This window comes from Orussus abietinus, unplaced genomic scaffold (genome assembly GCF_000612105.2).
Source record: "Orussus abietinus isolate OABI.00-Male unplaced genomic scaffold, Oabi_2.0 scaffold223, whole genome shotgun sequence".
Lineage (NCBI taxonomy): Eukaryota > Metazoa > Arthropoda > Insecta > Hymenoptera > Orussidae > Orussus > Orussus abietinus.
The window spans coordinates 15,392-38,409 of record NW_019394382.1 but is presented as its reverse complement, the minus strand read 5'-3'; the positions used below and the strand labels follow the sequence as shown (position 1 = coordinate 38,409).

At 44.1% G+C, this 23,018-nt stretch overlaps 1 protein-coding gene across 8 annotated transcripts in view; it reads right to left on the bottom strand.

Annotated features, from left to right (window-relative positions):
- The window catches only part of LOC105702741 (rap guanine nucleotide exchange factor 6), a 142,432-nt gene that overhangs the window by 107,777 nt on the left and 11,637 nt on the right, over nt 1-23,018 (bottom strand). For all 8 annotated transcript variants that reach the window (XM_012430544.2, XM_012430549.1, XM_012430552.1 and 5 more), the window contains exons 2-4: nt 7,583-8,016; nt 4,681-4,808; nt 1,286-1,369 (exon numbers count right to left, since the gene is read on the bottom strand). In XM_012430544.2, coding sequence (XP_012285967.1) covers nt 1,286-1,369; nt 4,681-4,808; nt 7,583-7,651 — 281 coding nt within the window. In that variant the 5' untranslated portion in view covers nt 7,652-8,016. The remainder of the gene's footprint in view (nt 1-1,285; nt 1,370-4,680; nt 4,809-7,582; nt 8,017-23,018) is intronic.

Below are 23,018 nucleotides of genomic sequence, written 5' to 3'. Positions count from 1 at the left end.
GTTGCCGTTTAACGGATATTAGTCTGACGGTCTCTCCTAGGAGGCGAACGGGTCGTCGACCAAAGCTGGACCTCGCAAACTGGAGGATTCTTCTGCCCCCTTTGTCGCTCCACGGACTGCATTTGGCGACGAGCAAAGTTCGTCTTGGTCTTGATCTTCCAAATATGCTCGGGTCTGGATCTTGGTCCACGTATCTTGAAGATCAAGACCAAGACCGGGAAACAGAGACTGATTTCGCTCGTTAACCCCTTGCCTTACGATTTCAATTCCAATAGCGCGTGCCATGAACAAGAAAAATGTTGGTCATACATCGGGCCATTCCACGGTTTGGCTGAACGTTCAGTCTCACGCGTCTCTCATACGTCTTGTTTATTTTTGGCCCGATTGACATACCACGCTCTCACACGTTTTTTTTCACGTTTGACCCGATTGACATACCACGTCTCTCACACGATATTGTAGGTGAAGAAGTTAAGGTGATGTGAAACCCTCTTCAAATCAGTCGATTCGAATACACTTTTTTTTTTTTTTTTTTAAGGATATTGGATCAAAGTATCCGAAACTTTGACACATGACTCGTGATCAGCTAAGAATTGTCCTGACAGATTAAAAATATGGATTTTTGGAAAAAAAAAAATGTTTAACTTAGCCCAGGCCAGACCCAAAATGGCGTCGAGCTCTCATATCTCAATTAATATACAATTATCGAAGGCTCTGATATGAGATACGAAAGGGTCAGGACAATTTTACGACAATTTTGAACACTCCGGTAATCGGTAAACTCGTATTTGAACGGGATAAAGATAGAAAAAAGTGTCCTATGCGCTTCTATGCTAAAACGATAGGAATACGAGGTCTCGGAGTGAAAATTTAATTGACCTGGAAATCACAAATGGCGCAGGGGGTCCCTCTGCAGTCAATTAGGGCCCCAGAAAGCATGAATCCAGAGGATTTCTGGAGTTCTACTTCGATTTCTTTATAATTAATCTACAAAAACGACAGGTGGAGGTATGCCATTTGGTACAATACCCAATATAATTCGACAGAGCTGTCGATATAAAAACGAACGTCGGCGACGTAGGTATTTATAAAAATCTTCTTTACCGACGTCGATCAAGTTCCTCGACGTGTTTCACCTCACTTTAATGCCAAGAGGAACGAGGGATCAGCTCGAGCGTGAATCGGAGGATAGAGTGCGGAATGGAGATCCGAGTCCTGTGCGGGGAATTGCGGATCGCCGCGGAAAGAAGGCAGGAGAGGGGCGAAATAAAAGGTGGCGGCTTACCTTGAGCGGGGTAGAAACATGGACCCGTCGATGAATACGGAGCCGGAGAGCAAGATGTACCAGCTGGTGGCCAGCTCGCCGGTGCTGAAAGCATCGATTCGCATCGCTTACTATAGTAATCAAAAACCGGCGGTACTCCTGCCGAGAGTACTCCGTAGCTTCTGCGAGCGCATCGAGCGTTGCGGTTTGAGGCCTCGTGGCCTCCTCCGTATCGGACCCGCTGCGGAACCCCCGCGTGAAACGATACTTCGGGACGATCTCTCGTCGAGCATTTTTTACCCTACCTTTTTTATCTACGAGTCTCACGAGGCTTTCAGGAAGAAACGACGTCGAGTACCGGGCGAAGATCTAAGGTGAAGTGAAACCCCCCCTTAAATCAGTCGATCCGAATAAGAGACTTTCTTTCGAGAGAATTTGACCGAAACGTCGGAAACTTTGACACGAAACTTGTAACCACCTAAAAATTATCCTAGCACTTTGAAATTTTAATTTTTTAAGAAGAATTTTGTTTCAACTTACAATTAGCCCAGACCAGAAGCAACATGGCGTCGAGCTCTGATATTTCGATCGATATCTAATTAGTATTCAAATCGGCATTACCCCCAAAAAGGGTATAGATGAATTTAACTTTATCGACGTCGATTAAATTTCTCAGCCCCTTCCATACCCTCTTAACACATTCGCGACCGGCAAATTATTTCCGTTTGAAATACCGAGTACCGGGGAAAATAATGAAATTCTGAAACTGGTTGCCTCAAACTTGTATCGTGTATCGTCATGGACGTGATTCACGTCAGCGGCAATCAGGAGTAGAATTTAAAATGACGTGAATTCACGTCAGCGGCAATCAAGAATAGTATTTAAAATGACGTGAATTCACGTCAGCGGCAACCAGGAATAGAACATGTAAAGACGTGAATTCACGTCAGCGGTCGCGAATGTCTTAATGAAAACTTGAAAATCCCAGATCCCGCTTTTTATCGTCTTAACTGGATCCGAGTCGGAAAATCGAATGGAAAATAAAAAAACACGGCGGACGATTTTCTCCCTTTTCCGGGGCAGGAAACCGAGCACCGTTGCACGTCGAATCGTATCAGGCCGAGTGCCGTCGTAAATCCCGACCAGCTCGCGATCTCGTAGAAAGAACCCTAAGAGGAGGCAAAGGAGCGACGATGGAATGCCACGCGGCAAACTAGGAGTTACGGTGCGGCCTTTCTACCCGGTGCACGTACCGGAAGCTTCCACCGCCGTTAGAAAAGAGGATCACGATCGCCGGGACGGCGATCTTACATCGGCCCAGGGGATGATACGATTTACATGCGAGCCTATGGAATCGAGAAGGGATAGGGAAATCTCCAGACAATTCGGTTTATCCTTCGGTAAATCAAGAGGTATCGCTGGCACCGGCCGAGCGTAACGGCGTCTGGTTTAGTCTTACCTCTGCCAATGCCATGATCTATGAATATCTCTTATTCGTATCGAGCCCGTCGATAATATCGCCCTTTCAAATTTATTCAAGGAATCGGACCCCGCCGTAAATTATGAGTCACGACGAACCAGCGATCTTAATTATTAATATGCGATTCCCATTTCTGCGAGCGACCCGAAGCTATTCCCGGAACTTTGACGCTCGAATAGATGCGATGACACTTTTTTCTCCTTTTTTTTTTTTCTTCGGTTATGTCCCGATCAAAGTGATATTAAAGGGTCATTCTATATATGTGCCCATAATTATGAAAGTGGTCTAAGTAAAAATTAAAAAAAAAATTAGTTTATCAGTTATTTCACGCCATATTATTTCAAACGAAATTAATTCAATGTAATTTCGAAACAAAAAATATATGACTTAGACCACTTTCATAATTATGGGCACATATGTGAAACGTTAAAATATTTATTATACTTCTCTTCGAGCTGGATGCACCGAATCGATGGACACTTTAGCTTGAGATTGGGGATGCCCTAAGGAAGAACGCGATGCTCGTGAAAATTCATTTTTCAAATGAAAATTTCTTGGCTGCCCGGAATAGAATCGAGCACACGTAAAATCGTGTGCTGACGTTTCCATCGATTCGGTGCATCCAGGCTGCAGAAGGGTTTTATAAATATTTTGACGTTTCATATATGTATATAATAACCCTTTCATATCACCTTAATGATAGAGGAAGAACCCGAAGACGTTAAAATTCCGAATGCAGATGTTAAGCTAGTTTTACGGCGAGGAACATACTTAATCTTTAACTGTAAACGACTTGCAGACCAAGTCATCCTCCCTATCCCGTTTTCTCCTCGTACTTTTTAGTAATATAATTTCTCTATACTCCTCACTAATTTAATTCAATTACTACGATGCTCAACCTTCCCTAAAAGATTTGATGTTTATTCGACTTAACTCTTATTAGCACTTTACAGTGAAAAAATTGAGGTGGTCATTGCGACCACGTGTTCGTGTTTGCGATACCAAATAAAATCGTATAAAAGCATGTCTACGTTAAGGAGTAATATAAGTGACTCCTGATGTCTACAAAAATTACATCGGAGACAAAAACTAAAGAAACATTGCAAGGAAAAGGATTTTGAAGGAAAATCATAGAATTGCCCGGAAATTTGAAATGCGTTTACAGAAGCGACTTGGCGCTACCTTTCGAGGGCGCGACTGACTTTTTCATAACTACGATAATGCTATCGATAAACTAGAACTCTGTTTGCGGTTCCAGCTGTCGGTAACACAGCGCTCTTCTATCCTTCTCCGCCATCGAGGGACGAGATGTTCGTACCGACACGACTGTTCATTTTATCAAAAGTTCCCTTATCCCTCGAGGCAATGCCAAAGCGACTTTTTACCACACGAGTTCACCGACATCCTCCTTCCTCCAAATTAGAGAAATACCACAATTTGTCGACCAGAACCTTTCTATCGACAAGAAATGCTAAGACTCCGACTCTATATATCATACAATTTTTATACGAGTCTATCGAACGATTTAAACGTCTTTCATAAAAAAGACTGTGTGCACGGAATGCGTCCAATTTGTATACCCTTCCATGCCTTAAGGTGATACAAAAGTTTGATATACACGTACCAAAAAGTGAAAATATTTATAAAAAAAAATATATATATAAAATCGAAATAAAAATATCTTTCTTAGCTTCTTGTCCGAGATAAATGGAAAATTTTGTTCGAAGAATGAAATTTCACGTTCTTCCTTAGAGCCTCCATAATCACGTGTTAGTGTCAGATAATTCGGTGCATGCAGTTTGGAGAAAAGTTTTAGAAATATGTTGACTTCTCGGTACGTATATATTACATTGTCATATCACCTTGACTTCTGATCGTCCCGAGGAAAGGTGATGTCGGCGAAACTATCGACCCTTATCACGTTAGGTATACTCACTAGTAGAGCACGTGGTTGGCATTGTGCCTCTCGTAGCGCACGATCTTGCAAAGCCCGCGAAGAACGGAGTCCCGACAAGGCCTGAGGGCTTCCAGTCCCAGCAATCCGTAGTAAATGATCTGCAGGTCCTGCAATTGAAATGAAATCTCGGATAAAAGCATACCACGTGGAAGTTTCGAGACTTTTGCGTGGCACTAGCGCGCAACGAGAGCGGGAGTACGTAGGTGTAAGTAGGGTAAGGAAATGCGTAGCGTGGATTTCAGTGCTGGGAAAAGGTAAGAGAGAGACCCCTTCTCTCGGCTGAGTTTCGTGCGAAACCGCGGCCATTCTTCCCGAGGGAAAATTCTTTTCCGAGAGACTGCTACGTAATAAACTACTAGGCTCCGATACGAGAATCGAAAGGGTCAGGACAATTTTACGGCAATTAAGAACACTCCGGTAATCGATAAACTCGAATTAAAATAGGATAAAGGGAAAGAAAGTGTCCTATGCTGTTCTATGCTAAAACGATGGGAATACTAGGTCTCGGAGTGAAAACTTAATTAACCTGGAAATCACAGATGGCGCAAGGGGTTCCTCTGCAGTCAATTAGGGCCTCGGAAAGCATGAATCCAGAGGATTTCTGGAGTTTTACTTAGATTTCTTTATAATTAATCTACGAAAACGACAGGTGGGGTATGACATTTAGTATAATACCCAATATAAATCGACCCAGCTGTCAATATAAAAACCAACATCGACAACGGAGGTATTTAGAAAAATCTTCTTTACCGACGTCGATCAAGTTCCTCGACGTGTTTTATTTAACCTTAGTTAAACGCGAATCTGTCTCGTTGAGATGTTAAATTACGACTCCGGGATATAGGAAATCATTAGATTTTTGGTGCACGATTGATGTACTGGCAATCTGGGTGAAATTGGTAACCAGCAGTCCGTACTTTTATAGTCAAAGGTGGGCAGGAGCGGCGCAATCGACTCTCCGCTGTTTATAAACAGCGCCTACGTGCGCGTACACGGTGGAGACCCGATGGAAGGATTTTTGCGAGGAAAGTTAACTCGCTCCCCTTGACGGCCTTGATGACGTGATCCGGTCGCGGTTATGCGAAAGTAATTCAAGACCAGCCCCGAATCTCCGACGTTGGAAGATACTCCGAGCCGGGCCATACATCTTCGAGCCGACTCGGTACGCCGTTCAAAATGCTTCGTTATGTCGATCGCTTTCGAGGAATGTATACCGGAACCGGAAACACTCGTGATGACAACGGATTATTATAAAGATTTCGAGATGCTACTGGTATAAATTTAAACGATAATCTTCACGGATGACATATTCTCACAAAACATTATTCTAATGAACGTTCAATTAACTTCCTCGAAGTAACGCACATATATTTTAGTTGTCCCATTTCGTTCATAGTTAAAAGAACGTTTAAAGGAAGTACATATACCCTTCATAGTTAAATAAAACGCTTAAAGGAAGTACACATACCCTTCATAGTTAAAAAAAAACGTTTAAAGGAAGTACATATACCTTTCATAGTTAAAAAAAAAAAAACATTTTAAAAGTACATATACCCTTCATAGTTAAAAAACCGTTTAAAGGAAGTACATATACCCTTCATAGTTAAAAAAACGTTTAAAGGAAGTACATATACCCTCCATGCCTAAGACATGGGGAGGCGGCTATCGTTCTCACGCGAGGCATTCCAAAGGTATCTAATTATTCGCATTACGAAGTTGCTCTATTATCGCGCAAGATCACGGCATCGCGCTTCAAACAAGTTTCGTTGAAACATAAACAGGACCTAAAGAAAGATCTGCAATTCTTACGAGGCTCCGAGGTCCACATCCCAATCAACGTAATTGTTGACATCGAACCTCTAGATTTGATACAATTATGATAATGGATACGAGCAAATGCATTCAGAGTACCCTCGTTTGCGATTGATACGTCACTGAGGTATCCGATACAGAAGTCATCTATCTCGACGCGCCCTAAGCCAAACCGCATTACCAGCGAAACGCATTCATACGATCATCATTGTCGACCTCGCTGCTCATCCCTAACCCGATAATCTACCGCATTACCGTTCCTACGAAGCATCAATTTCTCGAGCACGTTCGACCACGTAATGCAATGAGTTTAAGATGATATGAAAGAGTCATTGGATGGATAATAATATCTGGATATATGTATCTATATCCATATATTGTTATCCATATATTGGTAATCCCCTAGATTCAAGACTACTGTGTAGCTAGTACCCTCATCTATACAAAATTCAAATTTCTCTATCATAACATTTTGTGCTCTCTTCCAAAAACCGAACCAGGAGAAAATTAGCGAATGTAGCGCGTAATCAGCCAACATAAAGAGCACAAAATGTTAAGATGGAGAAATTTGAATTTAGTAAAGGAGTGCCAGGTACACGCACCTAAGAGTACCTACCTCTACTTCGCCCGGATCGCCGATCGATCCGGACAGGAAATCCCGTGCACGATTCGGCATCTATCGAAATCCTATTGCAGACACACAGTTTTGGAAACTTGGACTATCAGAAAGTACAATAAAAAAAATTAATATCTCCAGATCGGTAGATTCGAAGACCCCTTTTCTTCTCTAGAGTGTCCCTACTATCCGAGGCCGAATCGCCGATCGATCGATCCAGGAAACGCTGCTTGCGATTCGAGGTACCCTGTAGCGTGAACCAGCGACAGATTGGAGCACGCTCGTGATCCGCGTAATCGCTAATTAGCGGGGTCGCTGGGGGCAAACGGCCCCCGGGTGGCAAAGCCGAGCGATCGAGGAGGTCGGGGTCGGGGGCGACGCCAGGGGGAAGGGCTCCTGAAAAGAGTCGAAGGGAGTCGGAGTTCGCCTGGGTGGAGGCCCTGAAAAGCTCACCTGAAGCGTTCGTCTGTCTGGATCGCGACAGAGTGCCCGGACGAAGTGCGGATCCAGATATTCCGTCATAATAGTTACGAGCGGGCTATCTAATTACGTGGAGTGGCTCGTAGGTGCAGACTTCCGGTGGCATCGCGCGTTTCGCGTCCACCTCGGCCGAGGAGGTTGGCCTCGATCAGGGCGAGCCGGCCATGCTCCTCGAGACCTCTCCGTCGCTTTCGAGCTTCCCGAAGCCTCGTTTGCCGAACTCCCGATTTCCCGTCGACCGGGACCACCGCGACGTCCTTCTCGAGATTCGGGACTTCTTCGCGGGAGGTCCACAGCATCACCGAGATCGCTTCCTCCGGGTCTACGAGGAGTCGTCGAGATCGAGATCCAGCGATCGACGATGAGACCGGGACGCGATGGCCATCATCTTCCCCTCTAGGCCTCACCTGGAAAGAGAAGACGCTTGGTTAGGGGCAGCTGCGAGATTACCTCGTGGAGTTTAACCCTTTGAGCGCTGTCGACGCATATGTGCGTCCGACGTTTGGTCCAATACCGCGCGCACGGTCTAAGGAAATTCACCCATATGTCGAAACTGCTTAGCGCTCAAAGGGTTAAGGAAATTCCTTCCGATGAAATTTCAATTAATATGAAATTTACGTTTTCCAGATAACTTTTCTCGACCATGTTTTTCGTACGGGCATCAATATTTGGGGGGCTAGAATTTATTAGAATTTTTCGATGGTGGACGGCGCGGATTCCGCGAAGGGAAAAAGTGGAAGCAACGCAAAATTCGACGTTAAAAAACACGAGTTTGTATAAAAAGTCCAAGAAAATGTGTGTATATATATATCGACTGTTTTTAAATATTGTCGACAGTAAAGGTAAAAACGTTCCATGGAGTGAGTAGCGTCTCTAGAGGTATGTATAGTAAAACCCGATCGACCGTATTCGTTGGCGAACTTGTCGTTGAAAGTTCGGTCACTCTTGCCTCTTATCCGGATGAATTCCGAGTCAAGTGGAATTTAATTCGGCTGGCCGGGAAATACCAGAGAGAGAAACGCGGCCCACCGATCGGGAGTCGATAAAGCTCGATCGAGAAGTCGAGACGAGTGACCCGTGTCCTCTGCACCGGCCAATCGGAGTCGGGGAAGAGGTTATGTACACTGGTGAACACGAATGCCCTCCCATCATGCATTGGCGATTCCATATCTGCTGGGAAGGCATTCATGTCTCCCACTGTACGTACGTATCGACCAAACTCTCTCTTCCTAAACGCATATGGAAGTCTCGGACTCCTATGATTTCTCCTGCATTTATGTGCATGACGGGGTGCACTTAGTTGCATCATGATCTGTAACACTATGCGACTTTGAAGCTACTCGTATATCGATATTTTTCAAAATTCTGACAAAATTTAATAACGCCCCGTTTCTTTGTACACAAGGGATTTATTTATAACTCGTAAATCTATCAACTTTTTTTTTCATTTTTTAGAAGTTTTGTTATTTACATACTGACATTTAACATCGGAAGGTCAATGCTTTCAAATTTCGTGTTATCAGTTTCTCATTCGCTTGGAAAGAAAATTCTAGTTAAAAATAATAATAAAGCCTTAGTTTTACATTAGTATATGTAATAATTAATCTACCAAACAGATAAATCGGAAGAGCGATAGCGGGGGAGGTAGTCACTTGTTAAAACTGAAAAACATCCATCTAAATAGTTATTCCGTTAATTTTGTATAATTAATATTGCCAATTTGCATACAAAATTATCGTTGTGCATTTCGCAAATCGCGTTTAGGATAGCTTTATCTTATTTCGAGCGATTGAACAAAACTTTCAACGTTATTATAGATTACCATATTTTTTACCGGTGCACCGCAATATTAAGTTATCGAGGCGTCTTCATGCATTTCGCAAATCGCGTTTAGGAGAGCTTTATCGTAACTCGAGCGATCGAAATAAAATAAAGCAAAACATATATTAAATTCTCATATGAAAATAAATTATAAAATTGATATATACCAAGTCTGAATAAAACTTCCAACGTTATAGATTACCATATTTTTTACCGGTGCACCGCAATATTAAGCCATCGATGCATTTTTGTGCAATTCGTAAATCGCGTTTAGGATAGCTTTATCATATTTCGAGCGATTGAACAAAACTTCCAACGTTATTATAGATTACCATATGTTTTACCGGTGCACCGCAATATTAAGTCATCGAGGTGTCTTCGTGCATTTCCCAAATCGCGTTTAGGATAGCTTTATCTTATCTCGAGCGATCGAGTAAAATGCTTCTCCCTTCCGGCGTCCATTTCCCTCTCCGTCCCGCGGTCTTTTGGGCCGAAGAGAAGAGGAAACCCGAGGGCAGAAAGAGCGACCAAGGCGAGGCACGAGGTCGAAGGCGACGAAGAGGGAGAACCATCGTGGTTCGGTTCATCACCCGACCTTGGATAACTGACGTCACTCGAGCTACATACTCACCTTGGAAGCTCCGAGTCGAGGTCGCGAGGAGTACTCGGACTACGGGGTACACCGACCCATCTCCACGGAAACAAAGATGGCCGCCGGTGCACTGGGACACCTCCGTTCGCATCCTTAGACGATAAATATCTAGACCTCGCATAGTAGTGAAAGGGGTAAACTCGAGTACCACATGGACCACGTGTGCCGACAGTACTTGGATCCAATCAGATTTTAGACCATATATTTATGTAGACCGCCTTGGAGTGGAAGTGACAAACGAATGTACGTACATACATACCACGTGTCCCGACGACTCACCCACACGGTTAAAGCCATTCTGCTTACTGAAAATCTGGGAGTGGGAGGTCAAATGCGAGGTCTAGATATATATGGCCTAAGTTCCCATCGAACCATCCCATCGGAAAAGTATTCATCGAATGTTCGATCCACGACAGTTTATGCGACGGCGAATCCACGGCCTCGGAAATCGTTGCCATCCCTTTATCGAGCTCATATGGTTTTTTCTTTTTGTTTTTTTTTTTGTTTTTTTTTTTCGCAAGCGAATACATTCCCATGAAATATTCGGCATTACATTTTACATAAAAGTAAAAAGAAACGTTACAAGAAAGAGTCTAGGAAATCGTTGGAGGTCTTTATTTCTCATATTAATGAAGTAAAAATAATGTAAATATATTACCTTAGGTGTCAGTTTTATATTTTCACGACAGTTCCTTTGAGGTGAGAAAAATCTTACGGGTAAATGTTTATAAATGTGAAACGTAAAGTTCTTTCATCTGAAAGATCTATCCGTACTTTACCCTACTGGATTTAAAAGAGCGATTTCTATCGGTGTACCTATGTAAGGTAGGGGAACGGCGTCTTTGGGGAAACAGTCTAAGGATTTTTAGCCCTCGTACCCGCGGATTTCCGGCAATATCGGCCACCTCGTTCTGGTGAAGGCTCGTATCGATCCTGCACGTAACGCGAGCACCCTGATATCGACCGGGTCGATTCTGCCGTCGACTCGACGTGCATGACCAGCAGGCGCAATATCATCGGATCGGCGCTTATGAGGCACATTTGAGCCGTCATTACGCTCGAATACGAAGAACGGCACTTCCTCTCGCTCGCCTACTCGTCTAGGAAACACCCTCGTCCCGGTAATGGAGCAACATCTCCGGACATACCGCGTAGATGCTAAATAATCGAGTAGAATCGATCTGGAAAGGTGTGCTCCCATTGGTGTAGTCCCGAGTCGACGATGGAAAGGGACCTTCCAGGACGAAATAACACGCCTTCCGGATGAAACGAAATCCTGTAACCCCGTGACGAAGGATCGAGCCGAAATGTTGGACAATTAGCCCATCAAGAACGTACGAGATTCGTGACTCGGGTTAATTTAATACGTTATCAGAGTTACCCTACCTTCGAATTTGCTTTTAACGCAGATAGAAATTCATGATCGTCATATGATGCGGAAAATCGATTCACTAATAATTTTCTTAGGGCTCGTAAGCAACACGTTCATCATTAATTTCATGATCCTTTATGAGCCGAATTTAATGCAAATTATGCATCACTTTGTCTGTCTGGGAATGCTTTTCTCAACTTTCTGTCTCCTATTTTATTTTCAATCTCATCTCTTCCTCGAATCCCACGGATACCTGGTTTAAATGTGATTTCGAAAGAAGTGAGAAAAAGAGCACGGCTCCGATAAAGGATTATGAAGATCGACAATCCAGGATCCAGAACAGAGGTCGATAAACTGCATTTCCGGTGGCTAGCCAGTCATGTAGATGATACAGATTGTTGTTGTACGAGTATCTAATGACTAATCGATTGGAGTAAATCAGTTATCGATGCATAGATGGCCGTTATCGAATGCACCTCGGGCCAGTTATCACGGTGGATCAATGCATGACTTTTTTTCAATTTAAGCCACTGCGGCCGGTTTTTTGTTTTTCGGTGAGATTCGAAAAAACATCGGACAAATTTGGGTCACGTGAAACTGGGTAAGTGTTTTCACGTAGGTATAATGACGTTTCTACCGTGGAGGATTACTATATAATTATTAAATGATCACCGCTGAGCAACAGTTGGATCTTATTCTCTCAAGTGTAAGCGGGAATTATGCAATTGTCGTCGTCATGAAAATGCTCGGAATGCTCGCTGAGCAGGATGAGGATGCTCATTTTCGTCCCACGTTATTTCCATTACCAGAGACAATGTTGAACTCATTTCGCTTACGTTAAATTTAAGAAAACGCTTCAGTGTCGCGATTAACGTAAGCTGCCGATCATTCCCTAGATCACCATTTTAATAATAAATTCCCAATAATTACATACTATACCCATCCGCGCTCGTCAAGTCCATGTAATTTTCTGCAGCCTCGTTTAGATATTTAACATACAAAAAAAAAATCCAATCTTACCCCGTGACTCCTATCATTCGAAATTAAATTTAATATTTAAAGACTTTTACGTTGCCTGAATCCAACGCAGGATATTGTTTACATTTGTTACCACTGACTTATTGCCGGGTTTACTTCAGGGAACTTTTTCCACCTTTTATATCGAGTTCTTTAAGGGGGAAAAAAAAGATGACCAGCTTGTTCATCCGAATGAAGCAAAACGAAATGCGTGAAGAATTTCTCTCTCTCTTTCCGAGGACTAATGGAATAACCGCGACATCGTTCCTTTAAAAGCTCCCATAATGGCGCGCTTTATTGTCGCGTATTTCCCTTCCGCCTCTGTGTTAGCGTAAAATTTCATTTCAACGGGTTGAAAAAAGAGAAAGGAAAAAATAAACACCGACTTAATTAATTTCCTGGTATTCGCTTCTCTCCCGCTTCCTTCTCGTCGCACTTTGAAGGCGAAGGGTGAATGAAGCAGAGGATAAACTCTGCGGGAGGCTGCGAAACCGTTTGTTCGCGTCACGAAATACGCATCGCCGACTTCCCTCTCGCGAAGCAACGCACACGAGTAACGTCCCCGAGGTAATAAAAAAGCAAGAGGCTTCGAGTATAACAAAAGCAAACTCGAGGAAGAGGACGCGAGGAGTGTTTCTGCGTCGCGAAGCGCAAATTGTCTGTTCTCCGTTAGTGCCTCGTCTCCGACTCTATCTTGAGAAGAAAAACAGAAAGCTCATTTAACCAAAGAAATGTTTCTTTGAATAGTGTCATAGAAGTATTTCATTAATTCCTAGAGACAAATAAATTAAGAAACTCGGTAGATTTTCGCGCCAAATATATCATTATACATATACGCGAAACGGAACTAGTCCCTATGTGCGATGTTCAGCCTGGGGCGTCATTGTCATAATTCCGAATAAATATTGAATACAATTTATTCCAGCGTATTTCAGTCGTTATTTATCATATAAATCATGGATTTCAATTCTGGAAATCGCGAGCGGAAATCACTGGAAATCGTTGAAAATCACCGAGACGTTATCACAATTTTAAGGTCGGACGTCACTTGTTACCGAATCTGATTATTGTTTATCATATGAAATCAAAGGCAATCGGTTCTCGATGAAGGAAATCATTTCTACTGATTTCCAAGCGAATGGCCCCTCGCGACAACCATTCACATGTTCTACAAAATTTTCTTTAAATTCGAAGTAATCCTGTCACGAGTTTAATTTCTAGAATGACATTACAGATATTCGTTATATATGTAGAAAATATAAGGCAATTATTTTGTGCTACTAGGGAAGTGATAGGCGAAATCGGTCATGGTTACCAGTCCCAGCCGTGCAGACATTGTCAAATTTAGGTCGTGGTCTTTTTTTTTTTCACGACCCTAACTTGGCAGACCGATTTATCTCGCCAAGGAACGAGTCATATACAGTTCTTATCGCGGAGCCGTGATTCCGTCGAAAATCCGGCACAAAAAGGGCGATCGAGCGTTCCCGCTTCCTCTTCCGGAGCTTTTCCAAATTTCCGGGAGATTGTCGAAACCCGAATCGCCGGCCCTCGAAGGAATCGCGAGCCCTCGTCGTCTGAGAAGCCCCTTCCGGATCCAGACTCATCGAGACTCAAAAGACTCAAAAGACTCGCCCGGAGGAACGCGCTCGCATTCGGAGGGAAGCCCTCGTTGTCCCCTCCCGGGCGCATCGCGACATGCACCGCGCATGCAGCCACGTGGTGTGTACATATGCACCGAGGGCGTCTAATCCAGAAGGCGGGACGTCGCGTTGGTCCTCTTTCCTCCTCTGCCGCGACGACGACGCGGAACCGTCGGCGGATCGACCGGGCCGGCCGAGTCACCGGTAAAAATATCGTCTGAATATAGGCCAACGTCCAGTTCCGTTCCGAGGAACGAGGGGGCTTCCATCGAATCGCGCCTCCTCGCCGGGTGTAATTTCGGCTCGACACCTCCAACTGTAATCGCGCTATTTCTAAGGCTATTTCTAAACCCCTCTTACTCCCCCGCCTTTATCTTTATCTTTAATTAAGGTGAAGAGCAACCCCCCTCAAATCAGTCGATCCGAATAAGACACCTTTTTTAAGGGTATTGGATCGAACCGTCTGAAACCTTGACGCGTGACTCGCCAATACCTAGGAATTATCATTTTTAATTTGTTGCTCTTCGAAAAACATTTTTTAACTCATATTCCATAAAGCTCTCATATTTCGATAGATATACAATTACTGAAGGCTCTAATATCAGCAACGAAAGGGTCAGGACAATTGTACGACAATTTAGGACACTGTAGTAACTTTCAGAAATTAAGTTTATAATTTTACCACAATCTTATGTACCAAAAGTGTATGAATTTAGTGAGTATTTTTAACAGTGTAGCTAGAGTTCGGTTTTCCACGCGGATTTGTGACATCCTCGAATTGATAACCGTAACGATAGGCCCGAAATCGAAAATGGGGCAAAATGCGGTTTTTCGTATCCGCCACGAGTTGTCGACCGGAGCTAGACTTCGCGATCGCAATTTTCCCTTCGAGCCGACCTAAGAATTTCGATTTGTCATAAATGTATAATAATTCGCTTTTTATCATTTTACTGCAATCTTATGTACCAAAAGTGTATGAATTTAGTGAGTATTTTTAACAGTGTAGCTAGAGTTCGGTTTTCCACGCGGATTTATGACATCCTCGAATTGATAACCGTAACGAGAGTCGCTCAATCGAAAATGGGGCAAAATGCGGTTTTTCGTATCCACCATGAGTTGCCGACTGGACCTCGACTCGGCATTCGCAATTTTCCCTTCGAGCCAACCTAAGAATTTCGACAATCGCCGTCAGGTATCCTTCGTCCCTCGATCTTACCTCGGCATTTATACACCTCGCCGGCGCTTTGAGAGAGGCAAGAGAGAAAGAGAGAAGGTAGACCTAAAAGGAAGCAGGTGACTGACACCGGCGAACCGGTTCGGGGAAAGAAAATTCCATTTTCCATCCCTACTCGATGAGCGCATAGAGATCGTTCCTTTTGGAATGCTTAAAGGGGACTCTCGGCTTGCTCAATGAGTACAGTGGGCCGCGTTAATCTCCATTACGGCTCACCGAGGCTCCTCCAATGGATGGCTGGTCAACGATAAGAGAACTCGAATCGTTTCGTTCCTAACGAGCCCGCAAACGAGAATGACGAAGCTCCTCGAACCATCGTTTATCATTAAATCTCCTAAAGACTCCGCGTCCGAGATTTCTTATTCCGCCATTGGCTCCGCGATCTAAAACGCATTCGTTCCCGCACCCGGACGGAAGTTAACGATTCAATGCGCGATTCTACCGTGTACTTTTCTGCAAAAGGGAAAGACGGAAAATTTTACTCCTGATCTTTTGGCCGGACAGTGGCTCTCAATCACCCCGCGGGAAAACTTTAATTCCTGAACGAATTGAATTCATCGCGGCATTCTAAATCTTTCTTCCTAAAGACATTTCTTCTTATCAATGAAATGGATGTTGTAAGAATCGCCAAGGTTGTAACCCATGTGATGGCAAATTTATTATCAAGTGGAAATGATTTTGCGAGCTATGTCTTGTCGACAAAATTGGCCTCGAGTAATGACTAATATCATATATTGGATAAAGTATTATTAATGGCAAATTAATATTGGTTGAAATTATACGGTACACCCAGTTCGGAGAAAAGTTTCATGAACGATTGACCTGTCGGATGGCACTTTCACATCCCCTTAAGGTGATATGAAAGTGTGTATATACATACCAAAAAGTGAAAATATTTATAAAACATTTCTCCATATTGGGTGCCCCAAATGATCTGAAACTTTAACACGTGATTATGGAGGCTCTAAGGAAGAACACGCTTTTTCGAATAAAAAAAAATATATCTTTCTTCGGATCCTGTCCGAGATATGATAAATACAAAATGTCTTTCGAAAAAAAAAGAAACTTCACGAGCAGCGCGTTATTCCTTAGGGCCACCATAATTCCGTGTCAAAGTTTCAGATAATTCGGTGCACCGAGTTTGGGGAAAGGTTTTATAAATATTTTCACTTTTCGTTACGTACATATCACACATTTCATATCACCTTAACTAAACGATTTCGATCGATTAATTTAGAATTACGTTTGGTGGTTAATTGAATTACGTACGGGTGGCGGGCAAATTTCCCTGGCAATCAAAAGTGTATTTCGTAAGTCGAAAAGGGTTAAGAACCACTGGCGGAGACCCTTGAACCGCAGGCGGGCACCGTGCGGAAGACTCGTTCCGCAGTCGCGGAACGCCGACACTCTTTTTCCGGGTGCTCCCCCTCCGCGGAAATCCCCGCACCGCGACCCGGGAGTGAAAAGTGGAGGTCCGGAGTGGCACACTTCGGGAGAACGAAGTACAGGGAAGTACGGAGAAGTACTACCTGTCGCGACGAGGGGGCGACGGGGCCGAGGGCGGGAAACCAGAGGGTGCGTCCCTTCGGTTCCTACCCCGGTTACGAACTCCGGAGACGTATTCGACTTCGCCTTCTCACCGATTTTCCGCGACCCTCGTCGGTTCACCTTTGACTTACAAGGAAGGTATCCCAGATCGATCTCTCCGATTTCATTTCTTTTATAATATGTTATAGTAGACTGAAAACTAAGCGACACGTATTTTTTTTTATCTGCCATTAAACACTTTAAGGGGGTGAAAACACCATCCAAAGTAAGGCACGTCAAGGGGCGGTTTGGCAGTTTCACCCACAAGAACGTAATATCTTTTTAACCAATCCCCCTGAAAAACGCTTTCTCATAACAAGAAACGAAAAATATAATTTTCCCAATTAAAACCAGGTCGATCTATTCGATTTCATCTTTTTTATAATAAGTTATAGTAGACTGAAAACTAAGCGACACGTATTTCTTTTTATCTGCCATTAAACACTTTAAGGGTGTGAAACCACCATCCAAAGTAAGGCACGTCAAGGGGCGGTTTGGCAGTTTCACCCACAAGAACGTAATATCTTTTTAACCAATCCACCTGGAAAAAGCTTTCTCATAACGAAAAACGGAAAATATAAATTTCTCAATTTAAACAAATAAAAAATTAAGGGGTGAGCCATCCCTCACAGACCTTACTTTGGATGGTGGTTCCACCCCCTTAAAGTGTTTAATAGCAGATAAAAGAAAAATACGTGTCGCTGTAATAAGCAACCGTGGGGCGGAGTTAGTACGGAGCCAGTATACCCTGGATGCAACTTTTGACGAATTCGGATAAGGCCTCGGTATCCACTCCGCCGCCATTAACCATTGCGGAACGGCCGTACCTGGCCGCTGCGTTTCGCTCAGCCGCGCGGCATAAAGCGACATCGGCGCGAGTCGCTGGCAAAAAATTCTCTTTTCGTCGCCCCAGGTGAAATTTATCGGCTCGTCGGCAAGAAATTCAACGGAGAAATAGAAGGAGAGGGAGGGAGAAAGAGAGAGAGTAATCGGAAACTCAACTCGTGCTTTGCTCGCCTTGCCACGGTAACAAAACCAGGGTTGGCAAACCGAGTGGGTTTCAGGTAATGCATTTCATTTACTGGACAAAAACCGGGAAAAAAATCGCCGTTTATCCCCGAAAATAGGCGAAATTTTGCCAACCCTGAACAAAACTACGGGTTGGATTTCATTTCCTCGGCAAAGGAGTGCACCATGTCGATCGTCGTTGCTCTTATCACCTTCCATAAATCGTAGTCGCGATGCATGATCGAGCGAAGCGTCGCGACGACGGTGCGCAGCTATGACGAACAGTTACCTATGAACGGTACCGCCGTATTTAGCGGAATACCAATGCCGAGGGTGAAGAAAAAGTCGACTCTCACCGGACGTAAAAAATGATGTGCATAAAGCTGTCATTGCCACTGTAGCACAAATCAATAAAATTTGTTGCAGAATTTATTCCTAATTTCTTGCTATTTCATTGCATTGCGACTCTCGCCGGGCGTAAAAAATGATGTGCATAAATCTGCCTTTGCCACTTTAGCACAAATCAATAAAATTGGTTGCAGAATTTATTGCTAATTTCTTGCTATTTCATTGCATTGCGCTTAAGTGCCAGCTTTATGGACATTAAAAAATGCAGTCTAGCCGGCCTCTCGTTGGCAATTTTCCGGGGCATTTCCGCGGCCGGTTTTCGAGGCGGATAAAAGCCGGAGCGAGACGCCGCCGTAACGGGAGGGCGGCCAAAGTCGGATTAATAGAATGTTATAAAAATGCGCGTATATTAGCGAAGCCGCATAGAGGGAGGCGAGGCCGCGCGGTAATGAGGATGTATTAAGGCGTAGGTCGGACGCGCCGTGTGCGTCGCGACGCCACGCAGTGCGCGTCAGGTATAGGCCAAGGTTCCGATCGAAGGGCTCATCCACCGATCTCTCTGATACCAATTGAATAACCGATACCCCACGAAACGGTATGGCGATTACATAGACCGATGTTCCGGCATTCGCGCATGCGTCGAAAATGGCGCGCCGTTCAAAACGGCTGCGTGAACCTGGAGTCCAGTTTGAGGCACAAACAAAATTAACAGGTCGATTGGAATGTTCTAATAATGTAGAGGTTTGTGCCATGTTGAGTTTCGTTCGTGTCATTTTTTTGTTCATCTATTTGAACAGCTCTGGTCTTGTAAAAAAAAAAAAATGCCACAAACAAAACTCAACATGACAGAAACCATATCACAGAAACATTCCAATAAGCCTGTTAATTTCGTTTGTGCCTCAAACTAGATTCCAGGTTCACATAGCCGTTCAAAACGCATCCATGCGTTCACCTCGGACCTTGGAATCGGTGCAGCTTCTTTTGCATTGTATGCGCCTACAATAATTACCGGCTCGTACTTTCCGTTTCTTTTTTCTACGCATTTTGGTTTCGACGTCTGTTATCATTCGCCGCAGCCATAAGCATTAATTTAGTTTCAATTATCAATCTTCAGGCGGATCATCGTCCTCTCCTCGTATTCGGCGACGCCGGTGGACCTTCGCTTCGTAATTCATAAATTTTCACCCCGAGACCTCGTATTCCCATTTTTTTAGCATAGAGGCGCATAAGACACTTTTTTCTATCTTTATCCCGTTCAAATACGAGTTTACCGATTACCGGAGTGTTCAAAATTGTCGTACAATTATCCTGACCCTTTCGTATCTCATATTAGAGCCTTCAATAATTGTATATCGATCGAAATATGAGAGTTCGACGCCATATCGGTTCTGGCTTAAACTAAGTTAAAAAATTAAAGAAAGAAAAAATAATCCAAATTTCGAAAGTGTCAGGATAATTCCTAGGTGCTCACGAGTCATGCATAAAAGTTTCGGATAGTTCGATGCAATGCCCTTAAAAAAAAGTGTCTTACTCGAATCGATTGATTCGAGGGGGGTTTCACTTCACCTTAACGAAATATTAACTCCCACGTAATTATTAATCCCCAACGAGCATAAAAAAAATTCATTCGAGACACGACGAGGTAATCAATCGCGACATTCCGAGTTTCACCGTGAAATACGTAGGGTGACGTATAGGGCGGTGAAATGTTTTTCTTGTGCAATAAAATAGTAATAAATTAGAAATCAATTTTGCAACAAATTTCATTGAATTATACTAAAGTGGCAATTCCAGCTTTATATACATCGGTGCACCTATGGGGGCCATGGGGAAGGGGGGGTGCGAGTGGAGGCGCAAAAGGGGTCCTCGGAGGCCTCGTCGGCTGGAAAACGTCGACGAGGGCCGCCAAGAGGGCCGGGAGGTGGAAAAGAGTGCGTGGGATAGTTCTCATCGCATTATCAACTGCGCCACTCGTGCGTACGCATTCCGCGCAGGGCTTAATAGGCACTCGAGGTACGCACCGCACGCACCTCTCCCTCTTCCCTTGCCCTCCCTCTTTCCCATCTGCCCTGCATCGAGGAGGATCATCCGACATTTGTCGGTAAAGGGGGAAAAAGTACTACACCGATGACAAGGAGTCATTCTCCTCGCGGTAATTCCACCAACGGCGGCACTGGATAAACGAATTTTGCCGAATTTGTGAGTGTTACAACCGTATCCTGCATCGAGGAGGATCATCCGACATTTGTCGGTAAAGGGGGAAAAGGGGACACTTGCCCTCCTGGCAAAGTACTACACCGATGACAAGGAGTCATTCTCCTCGCGGTAATTCCACCAACGGCGGCACTGGATAAACGAATTTTGCCGAATTTGCGAGTGTTACAACCGTACCCTGGTACGATTGCAAATGTAAGAAATATATTTAATAGGGGAAATAAAGATTGCCGATTTTTATAGGACCTTGAAGAATTCAATTGCACGCTGTCGTTCTGAGGAAGGTTCACTTAATATACGGACCAAGTTTCGATCATCGAGAGCTGTTACAATTAATTAGTAGAAATGAAAACGCAAAAATTCTTACAATTCAACTCGGCCTCCCCTATTCCTGGCCCATCTTTAGGCGTTTTAACCCTTTCCGCAAATTTCTCGGATGGAAGTACCAGAAAGTATAATAGCTTTCTCGTAAGGAATATCTAGCAATAGCGGAAGCAATACCACTGCAAATTATGGTATTATATACACTAAGCTTGTTACAAATATTACAAAAAAATAAGATGGAAAAATTACAGACGTAAAACTAATGCTGTTGTACGATACACGGTATAATAAAAAGGTACCAATAGGTAGTCATTACGATCTTAACTACGACAAAGCAATAAGTAAATGTTTCCAACTATCGCTGGTTCTACATCATTCCGGGAACAACACGAGGCATTGACATAAATCGAGCGTATTAAATCTCGACAATCCATTCTTACTTATCCTTTCAACATGCAACAAGATGTACCAAGTTAACATTACCAATCGTGAAATATTAACACTTTGCGGTCGTGTCTACTCTCAGCCACCACAACTTTCAACGGAAATTAATTCCGACCAGTACGACACCCATGTCCAAATTTAATACGTCCGAAAAGGGTTAAATTGACTATTTCAAAGAAAATTTCGATTACTATTACGTAGAGGTACGTGTAATCGACGGGTTTGCCCTCGGCACAGTCCAGTCAAAATCCAGACCATCGGAAGCGTTCTACATCTAATCGACATCGGATCTGATCGTCAATTCGGATCCCGATTCGAGCTTAGATTTCCAACTTTCTTCCCACCGATCGATATACCAAAATATATCCACCCTTATACCTCATGCCGAGATCCTAGACCCCGAAAATTCGGAAAACGGCAATCGAGCACCCCTGAAATTCATCGATATCCGCGAGCCCGCGAGGTTATTGCCCCTGGCCGCGGCCTGGAAACGATCGCGAGTACTCGAAACGCCGTCAAGGCTCGAGTAGTCTCCGGTAATCGATATATAACGGCCGGATAATCGACACGAGCCCGACCTAAAGCCTCGCGAGTGCTCCTCGCGTTTCGGAGGCGTCGTCCACCCACGTGGGCGCGAGCGCCGTGTGCGTTTCGGGGGCATGGGGTATAAAGGGGTGTAGAGGGGTGCAAGGGGTACAAGGGGTCCAGGGGGTGCACAGGGAATGCACGCGAGGTGGAACGTCGCAGAATGCGCCGTATGGCTTCTGTTCGGGAACACCCGGGAACCCTTCCTCTCCGGTTCCCTCTCTTCCTCTCTTTACAACTCGAGCGACGACCGCCGTCGCCGAGCCGCGTCAAAAATTACGCGAGCCCTCCCCTCTTTCTCTCTTTCCTGTCGTTTCAGGGCTTCCTTTTTCCACCTTGCATTCTGCCTCGGGAGGGACGCTTTCTTCCCGTTGGTTCCCTTATTTCCTTCGACGTTTCTTTATGCAAATCTCAGCCGATACGCGCGATGCAGCGACGAGAGCCTGTCCGCGTTTACGAGGGGGTTTTAGTCGCCGTGTCTCTCGACGGCGACTTCTCCGAGAGGAGTAGTCCCTTTTAATAGCAGGTGACGTTCCGCTTCTAGATACGGAGAGAATGGAGAGAATGGGGAAATTAGAAAGCGATAACGCGAGAGTAGACCGGAGGGAGATCGGGGATCGCCCAATCGTCCTCTTTCTGGGGTAAACGCGATCTCGACGTTGTGGAGCGATATTCCCCCACGTGTTTTACCGAGATCTGCGGGGAAAACAGAAACTCGAGATGCCGAAGAGGAGGCCTTCTTTTGACGGATGGAAACTACTCCTATCGATTTAGGCCCAGACTGTTAATTTTGACTAGAGGAAAAGAGACGTCTCTTCTCTTGGCACTGTGCACCGTTGCCGACGAAATGTTGATATTTGCCGAATTCAAGTAAAATTGATACCAATCCACCTATTCCCACCATAAGAAACAAAAGCTAAACATCTTTTCCAGATCTCACGGTACATTTTGTTTCGCATAAAATACCCGTACATCCGTTCATAAAATAATATCCCCCAACATCAGGTGTTTCTCCAAAACTTTACTTTTCTACATCACCGAGCTAAAAAAAAAAAGAAAAAAAAAGAGAAAGAAAGAAAAAAGGACTACATCTATTGAAATAAAAGAAAATGCACTCTCAAATGTACTTTCTAACTTATCAAATTCGTGTTAAATCCGTTATC